This window comes from Phycodurus eques, chromosome 22 (assembly GCF_024500275.1).
Source record: "Phycodurus eques isolate BA_2022a chromosome 22, UOR_Pequ_1.1, whole genome shotgun sequence".
In the NCBI taxonomy this organism is placed as follows: Eukaryota; Metazoa; Chordata; class Actinopteri; order Syngnathiformes; family Syngnathidae; genus Phycodurus; species Phycodurus eques.
The window spans coordinates 7,811,170-7,820,692 of record NC_084546.1 but is presented as its reverse complement, the minus strand read 5'-3'; the positions used below and the strand labels follow the sequence as shown (position 1 = coordinate 7,820,692).

The window sequence follows — 9,523 nt, the reverse complement described above, 5'->3', positions numbered from 1 at the left end:
ATTGGGAATGCCAAAATAAGATGGATGACTTCTGTTATGGAGGGTTTGTAGAGCATATATATATATATATATATATATATATATATATATATATATATATTTTTTTTTTTAAGGACCACTGGGTGAGCCTAAGCGGGAAAGGGTTTCCCCGATGAACATATGCAAGTGAGGAATAAGGTATCGTAGACAGATGGGTGATGTGAAAATACGCTTTTTTGGCGACACCGTCTAATGTCAGCAGCATCGCAACATCGTTTGATGACAATTTTGAAGATTCTTTTTGGAAAAAGCTGTTGTAATTCTATTGCATTTGCACTGAAACCGACACCGATAACTGTAAAATGTCTTTTTGGATGTTTGCTTTTCAGCAAGACAGAATACGGGATAAACAACACTGCTGTTTTACATGCAAGATCAAAATAATCCCAGTTAAAACATTTTAAAAAAAATGTCGCTAAAGTCCTTCATTTATAGTCTCAATAATTGTGAAGTTGATGCAATTATACTACATACTACTTATGATTTTATTTGTGTCGGACAAACAATGTGTCACAAAAATGCAATTTCAATAAAAACTTGTAATTGGGATTTTAGAATGGAATAGTGTGTTCAGTAATTTGCATTTTGGGTAAAATTACACGGCCTCTTACAATACCATGTTGCCCTTCCAAATGTATCTTTTCAGCCTATTTTGACAAAGTAATCATTAGGAAGTACAGATATGTTTTCAAATGTAGGGTAAAGTAACAAATCGTCAGAAAAATAAAAGCATGGCTACCTTAAACGTCTACTTCACACCACTGAGTATATTGTGCCGATTCATTCAAATAATCTCCTCAGTCAGCACTGTTTACGAATGGAGGTATGATTCAACACTGTCTGTAAGTAAGCATGATGAGATTAAGTAATGAGGGATACCCGATAAGAGAAAGCCATTGTTAGGGACTATCAATAGCGCAGGAAGACTTTGATCAGGTGCAGGGGGAAACACCCTGCCTTACAAAAGCTGCACTTCTCCAGGAGAGGAAGACATTTGGGTTTGAAAAACAGCAAACTCAAAGACACATGTGGGGCTTGTGAATAAGCTTGGGTCCGCTGTTTGTTGTGCTGTGCACTTGCGAGTGATGTTCACAGGGGGATAATGTGCGACTGTGGATGCCCGGCCAGTTGTTTGCTCGCAGTCTTCCTGGGCTGGACCTTAACCAGGTATAGCCGTCACGTTTTTTTTGGGGGGGGGGGGGTTGGGGGGTTCGCTTGTGTGTGTGTGCCGGAGGGGCCGTTTATCAGTATGATCAACAAGTGCGGCGAGTGGTTAGGTTACTGATTACAGGTGATGTTATAGTTTGTTTGTGATAAGGCTCGCTTTCCAGCACAAAGTCCTGCCAGGTACAACAAGCCTGCAGGCTATTTTGTTCACATCCCTTCCATCCATCTTAGGACCACTGCTGCTTCTCAGGTAAAGACTTTTTCTTTGGCTTTCTTCAAAAAATAATGACTCCTCAAGAATGTACACAGTTAAAATGCATGTTGTTCGGAAACAGGACTTATTAGTATTTCCTTGTAATTGTAATTGACTGGTTCAGACTTGTCGTTTACTGCATGACAAGATTGTTACAGTCAAAGGAAAATTCTCACACAGGTTGGCAATCCTTGCCAGAAACCACAGCATCATCATGAGTGTAGAGTCCACCAAGCCACGTGATGCTTGCTGCTCCAAGCTTAAGGTCAGTCAACAAAAAAACAAAAAAAAAGAAATCCGAAATGCTTAACTGCAGAGGGTCTCATGCGCGCTGTTGCAAAAATGTAGAAAGCCCAAACAGGGGAAACGTGTCACACATGACAGCTTATGTCAATGTTTTTGTCTCTCAATCACTAATCATTGTGATGCAATAAAGAATATAAAACCATTACATGATACGACAAGTGCTCCTTGCTTATCAGGAAATTAACTTCTGACATACTTGTGGGTTATCAGTCGGTGGCTATTTCGATTGCCTTGTGTAATAAATTGCAATGATGAAACAAATAGTTACATCAATATTTTTTTTATCACACACTATCATATTTTTAAGCGCTGCATATGATGTTCAAATCCTCGTTTTAAACATTGCTTTGAAGAACACATACATAGAAATAATAAATAAATCAATGTTTACTGTTTGCATAGAATAGTGCTAATTAAGGCTCGATCGATATGGATGTTTTGAGGCCGATGCAGATCTGATATTTGGCAGAATAAAATTCCAATAACCAACAAATATAAAAATATATAATGAACAAAATACCTTAGTTTTTTTTTTTTGTGGTCCTTTAACACTTGCAATTATAAAGATATGAATTACAGGCACAACATTGGACCGTTTTACAATACTTTGTCCTTTAGTATTGGTGGAACTTTACAACAGAGAGAAAAATCAGCTGATTTTTTTTTGGGGAAGATTTTTACTGATTTCAAAAGGGCTAATATTAAATTAAGGGCAATTAAATCAGCAGTCCGATGAATCGGTCAGGCCCCAGTGTTAAAATTGCCCTATGAAGATTTAGTGTGATTTTGTTCCCCCGAAAATTGAGTTAGTAAAATATTCAGGTATTTTGGGGGTTACCTTCAACCCACCAAAACACACTTTAAATGTATGACAATGTCCAGTATTATTTTTTATTATATTTTTGGAATGGCGTGACTGATATCAATTGAACCCCCTTTAAATGTACTGTTGTAGATGCTATATCCCATTGGGCATCCTCCTATTTTTTTCCTGATACTGTATTTACAGTGTACACCACTCACGAAGAGTAAGGGATATTTATTGGCTTTCAGGTGAAATTTCAGGATGTACCTAAAATGCTCCAGAACCTTTTCAGGTGAACTTGGCTTTGACTTTCACATGTCCAACGTCAAAAAGTACTGAAAAAAGTACGTGTCAAAAAGTACTGAAAAACTGAACAGTTGGACATGTGTAGATCAAAACAAAGTTCACCTGAAAAGGTTCTAGCACTTTAGGTTCTGAATATCCTTAACATTTTGGGAGTCGTGTATGAAGTACTACTGTGTTGTTGTTTTTTCTTTCCAGCTTTTTCTGGCCTCTATGGCATTCGCGTACTTTGCCAAAGCCTTTGGTGGTGCGTACATGAAGAGCTCCATCACCCAGATTGAAAGGCGCTTCGACATCCCCAGCTCATTTATGGGGGTCATAGACGGCAGCTTTGAAATGGGTTTGTGCTGCGATTTCTTTTGAAGACAAAAACAAACAAAAAAATGATTTCCGTAATATGAATAATGTTTCTGCTTTTGCAGGCAACCTTTTGGTAATAGCCTTTGTGAGCTACTTTGGTGCGAAGCTCCATCGTCCCAGACTGATTGCGATTGGCTGCATGATCATGTCTGTTGGGTCCTTCCTCATTAGTCTACCACACTTTCTGCAGGGCCCGTCAGTATACACTTTCTAACACTACAACCACTCCTATTGAAAAAAAAAAAAAAAAAACGTGTTTCAAGAGTTAGGGATATTTGGCTTTCGGTTGAAATTTATGGATGAAAGTAAAACACACTGTAAGGTTTACAGGTGAACTTAATTTGACCTTCTCTGCAACTGTTTAATGTTTCAGTATTTTTTTTTTTGCTGAACTGGAAACTGAATGTAAACTTGTGTTTGTGTGGATGAGTGAGGGGCAGCAGGGGAAATATTCGGTGGTGCTTTGTTTTCTTGCTCTGTTATGGCGCCTCTGATTCTCTCTATTCAAATGCGTATGTTATTCATTCCGTGTTAAATCATGTTTTTTTTTTTTCAACACGGTTACATTAGATTTTATTGAAGATTCCCCCCAATCTGCACACCTCTGCCTCTAAACGTCATAGTGCATTTTACATTCATCCTGAAATTTCACCCCAAATCCCAATATCCCTAAATTTTTGTGATAAGTGTATATATATATATATATAAATCCTGTGTTTATTCTTTTAGGTATAAATACGAGACCAGCATGATTCACAATACCCAGGTCAATGACACGGAGAGCATCCTGCCGTGTTCGTCCAACCACAGTTTGACCGATGTTGACGACACACCCGATTTAGCAACACGAGCAGGTACATAGCGAAGACTCCCTACAATATACAAACATTCACTAAATCATGTTAAACCTCCTTAGATTGTGAGAAGGCCACTGGTTCATCCATGTGGGTTTACGTGTTCCTGGGAAACATTCTGCGTGGGATTGGAGAAACCCCCATCATGCCCCTGGGGGTGTCCTACCTGGATGACTTTTCCAAAGAAGAGAACACTCCTTTCTACTTGGGTTTGTTATAAGTCCCTCTTAATCGTCTCGAGGTTTGTCATTGTTTTGTTGCACTGATGGTTTATTTTCGTCTTCAAACCAACTAATGACAGAAAAAAAGCTTAACATTGAACTAAAACTTCACCACAGGTCAAACGAGCAACTTAACACCACAATAAATTGGGACAAAATTCACATAAACGCTGTCTCACAGTATCACAAACACTTACCTTGTGCCTCATCGGTGGGGTGGGGGTGGTAAAGGAATAGCATTTGGTTTCATACATAACTCTTTTTCTTGCCTTCTAGGTTTACTTTCGTTTTCAAAACTCACTGGTGTCGTGCGAAGTTACTTTTCATGCCAAAATGCCGAGTTCCGGTGCGTACCCTTCAAAATAAAATGCCCCAAGGAAGAAGCAAAACAGGAAGTCAAGTTAAAACTTGCACATATAAACCATTCGATGTGATAAAACAGTCGCAAATAACTATTTTAACAATGCTATATTTAACTTTTACCTGAAATATTAATTAATGAATATTAAATCAATTGAGTTAGTTCCACACACATTGCCTTTTAGTTCATAGATTTGATATTGATACTGATAATAAAGAACTCCGCGTCAAATGTTCATTTTAGTTTGTGCTGCGGGCAGCTAAGAAAATTGATGTTTATAATTTGGACACACTTTATTGAAACCATGCAAACCTTTTTGACCCACCCCCCTAAAAGAATCGGAATCGAGAATCGTTTGGAACTGGAATTAAAATGAGGAACCGGAATCGCTCAAATTCAGACGATGCCCAATCCTAGCTAAGATCCGCTCCGTGTACAGTACATACAAATGTCCTAATTATATTGGCCACAGCACCAAAGGCGCGCACACCAGAAGGAGCAGCACAAAGTCCTCTGAATTGAGGCAGAAATAGTGGCAAAACCTGTTTAATTTATTTACGTTCTTTTTAATTATGTCATTACTGTATGCTTTTATAAAGTGCCATATTATAGAGTGATATTTTTCTGATTAAAAACACATTACAAACATTTGGCGGGGTTTTACAGATTATATGAAATATGATTTGAGTTATTCATGTTGAAAATTAGTCAGAAGAATTAAACTCATACCTCAAGTCCCTGCTGTACAACAAAATAAGTGATTCACAATTGCAATAATGATACAAAATCTGTTCTGGTCAACCAGCAAGTTTTTTGGTATGCAACGCAACACCCTAGCATTACTTAACAATAATATTTTTGTGTCTGTTTTCCTCAATATGCCAGCCTGCATCCATACAGTGGGAATCTTGGGCCCCATGTTTGGCTACATGATGGGATCCTTCCTTGCCAAGATCTACGTGGACGTTGGATCTGTGAATTTAGGTGCGCGGTGACATTTCATGTCATCCCAAAGCCCTTTTATCCCATTTTGTTGGGTTCACTTGTCTGTGAAGTGACTCCTTATCACCGTCTTCAGAGTGCGGAATTCAGCCCTAGAAATCGCACCACGGTCAATAGAGGCTCAAAACAAGTTAACCTTTTCTTAACTTTGCCTTCTCGACCCACATCACATTCCTAGATAGCGTGACCATCAACTACAAGGACTCCCGCTGGGTCGGGGCCTGGTGGCTGGGCTTCATCGCGACCGGCACAATTGTCTTGCTCTCCAGTATCCCCTTCTGGTTCCTGCCCAAGTCTCTTCCAAAGCAGGGGAAGGAGAAGGACCAGAGTAAAGGCCTGGAGCTCTGCACAGAGGCAGAGCAGGATAATTTCCTCCAGCACCAGGATCAGGAAGAGAAAGAAGTTACATTCCAGGAAATGGCTAAAGGTACCACACAGCCTTACAAAGACATAGGCCACCCACCAGCAAATGTGAGATATTTGGTGGATTGGTATGTTCAATTATTAACTAATAGAATCCATGGACTAAAGTAAATAACTAGCCACCATGCGATCTGGGAAAAAGTTGAATGAACCCCAAACTTAAAGTAGAGTCCAGTCATGGACACTTAGACAACTCAAAAATGGATGAAAACAGTTTGTTGGACTCCAATACGCCACAGCTACCACAATCTTATCTTACCTTTGGGAGCAGTTTTTTTTCCTTTTTAGCGAGTCGGCATGTGTGCAATGGTCAATTGCCAAGTGTGCAGTTCGTTAATCATATATTATTTTTTAGACAAGGTCTTGATACATTTTAAAAATATCTGTAGTTAATAATTTAATATAGACAGTAATTATGAGGATATTCTTGGCCTCGTCAATATTGACTCAGAACATACAGCATTTGTAGGTGTGCAAGGAAAATAAACATTATGTGAGGTTTAACAAATTCCATGGGCTCATTGGCCTTTAAATTGATCATTTCAGCTACTTCAGCCACGTTGTGGCAGATATTCCAGATCACCAATAACTCGGCCTGATAAAAAATGAATAAATAAACAAGCCTCAGAAAAATGTGCTCATTTCTTGTTTTCAGATTTCATTCCATCACTGAAGATACTCTTCAGGAACAGCATCTACTCCATGATGATCCTCACCTACCTGGTGATCGTCAATGGCTTCATCGGCATGATCACCTTCAAGCCAAAGTTCTTGGAGCAAATCTATGGCCAGTCGGCCTCCAAGGCCATTTTCCTCATAGGTACAACATAAACGTACACAGGATGCTACTGTACCTACTAGGAACAATGATGTTATTGAAGGGAAGTGTGATTGTGTTTGTCAGTTAAAGTCATTGTTCTGTAAAAGTTTACTGTGTTTGCCTGGGTCAGTGTCACGGTGGCGCTGGAGTTTATTAGACGTGGATGAACCCAATGACAGCAAATTATTGGTGTTGGAATGGTGACATTCTGTGTTGTTTGAGGGCGGGGGGTGGTGGTTGGGGGTGGGGCGGGACGGGGGGGTTGTTTGTAGGATGACTGTTTACTGGCACCAGAATGCAGCATAATTTATAGACATGCTTAAAGCTAAAATAAAAAAATAAAAAAAACTGAATTCATAGATGGATGTTTTTATTCTGTGATGGACCTTTTGCCTCTTACCAAGGGCATCCCTCAGGGGTCAATTCTGGGTCCCATACTTTTTAAGCTTTATATTAATGGTATAGTGTCTCCAGAGAGTGTAACTATCATCTTTATGCTGATGACAGTATTTATATAGTATAGCTGACACTGTTCCATAAGTGGTCAAAAACCTGCAACTCTATTTTAATCATATTCAAGACGCCCTTGTTTCTCTCAAGCTTGTCCTTCATGCAATATGAAAGGTGGTATTCCATGGCTGAAGGAGCTAATGCATTTATATTTTCTTTCTTTGCATGTCTTGTGGCCTATGAGTTTAAATAAAAGAGATTGTATTGAATTGAATGCACAGCACTTAACTTTCGTCATCTCTGCAGGTATCCTCAATCTGCCCGCAGTGGCCTTAGGCGTCATTACTGGAGGTTTTGTTCTGAAGCGTTTCAAGCTGGGCGTGATTGGGGCAGCCAGGGTGTCCATAACGGCGTCACTTGGCTCCTTTTGCCTGCTGCTCGTGCAGGTCTTCCTTCGTTGCGAGAGCGCGGAGGTGGCTGGCCTCACTGTCACATATCAAGGGTGAGCATAGGACCGCAGAGACTGTATAGCAATGTTTCAGATGTGACATTTAAGCCAATGTTTCCCAATCTGTACTCACAAATGTACTTCATCAGTGAGAAATATGGGCCTTTTGAGTTGAACACACAACTATTATTCTGTTCTATGAATGGAAACATACACATAATAATCCAACAAAACTACTGTAAACTGAGCCATAAAATCAATACTCTCGGTTGCACCAGAATCCCTGATGTGTCCTATGAGCCGCAGACATTGTTGTCACAATGCAACGCCGGCTGCTCCTGCTCAATGAAGCAGTGGGACCCAGTGTGCGCCGACAATGGGATGACGTATGCTTCTCCCTGCCTGGCTGGGTGTGAGACCTCCACGGGCACTGGAAAGGAGATGGTAGGAGAGTAAAAGAAGTCTTACCATGACATCATCCAACATCAATTTACACCCCATTTCCCCTGCTTCTGTAGGTGTTCCATAACTGTTCTTGCATTACCGAAGTGATCAGTCCAAGCCAAACTACCTCAGCGGTGCTGGGCCAGTGCTCCAGGAAAAGCGACTGCGATCGGGTCTTCAAAATCTACATGGTTCTGTCCGTGGTGGGCTCCTTCATATCGGCGTGTGGAGGCACCCCTGGTTACATCGTGCTGCTCAGGTCCATACAGAAAGACTTGAAGTCTCTGGCTTTAGGAATGCAGACGTTAATCGTAAGAACTTTGGGTGAGTCATCGGCAAAAGTGGCAAAAGAACTCACACACAGATACTTGTACTTTCTGCGCGACGTGTGCGCACTCACTCCAGGCAATGAAGCACTCTAAAGCGGCCACACTCGCGCACTATCGGAAGGGAAGAGGTATTTTTCATTGCTCGCTTATTGCACATTTCTCCCGCATAACCGCTAATGCGAACAAAGGCTCGCAAGTTCTTACAAAGTGGGGAACGCATGCACTTAAGAGCATAGGTTCCCAGATAAAATCTGTGAATAGGCAAATTTGCGAACACCAAAAAAAAACTCAACTTATGTACTGTAACAAATGTAAAATGGTTACTTTCCACCATGTCATTGCACTTAAGTGTGACAAGAATATCATACAGTACCAGCGTAAATGTGACTTTTTTTCTTTTCTTTTTTTTTTTTTACAGGTGGGATACCTCCTCCTATATATTTTGGAGCCCTTATTGACCGGACTTGTTTGAAATGGGGTACCAAGCAGTGTGGAGGCCGTGGCGCGTGCAGACTTTATGATGCAGACGCGTTCAGGTACAATGGCACTTTAACGCTAATTGGAAACGAATGTGGCATTTTACAAACAACTGTACAAATACATTCCAGGTGGATATTCATGGGGTTGATTGCTGGACTATACCTCCTGTCGAACATGATGTGGGGAGGCCTGTACTGCAAAATTGTCCAGAGGCAGAAGAAATTGGCATTGAGGGAGCAGGCCAAAGAAAATGGACTCGAGGGGAACAGTGTGAACGGACATGCTGATGTCAATATCGCTCTAAACAAAGAGGACACAGACAAAGAGAGCACCATTTAAATGATGTGGTCATGGTACAGCTATCGCCACATATCCGCGGTTAGATTTGCAACTTTTGGGGGCGAACCCATCTTCCGTTATTCGCTGAAAAGCTCCCGTTTCCTAGTACAGCGCTCAGG

At 40.6% G+C, this 9,523-nt stretch overlaps 1 protein-coding gene across 1 annotated transcript; it reads left to right on the top strand.

Annotated features, from left to right (window-relative positions):
- Positions 1-1,673: 1,673 nt before the first annotated feature.
- Positions 1,674-9,404, top strand: LOC133397097 (solute carrier organic anion transporter family member 1C1-like). The gene is made up of 13 exons (XM_061667585.1): positions 1,674-1,724; positions 3,072-3,213; positions 3,296-3,428; positions 3,963-4,087; positions 4,150-4,296; positions 5,555-5,653; positions 5,850-6,098; positions 6,750-6,914; positions 7,671-7,866; positions 8,091-8,256; positions 8,331-8,580; positions 9,004-9,121; positions 9,194-9,404. The coding sequence occupies exons 1-13, from the start codon at positions 1,674-1,676 to the stop codon at positions 9,402-9,404; spliced, it is 2,052 nt and encodes a 683-aa protein (XP_061523569.1).
- The last annotated feature ends 119 nt before the right edge of the window (positions 9,405-9,523 follow it).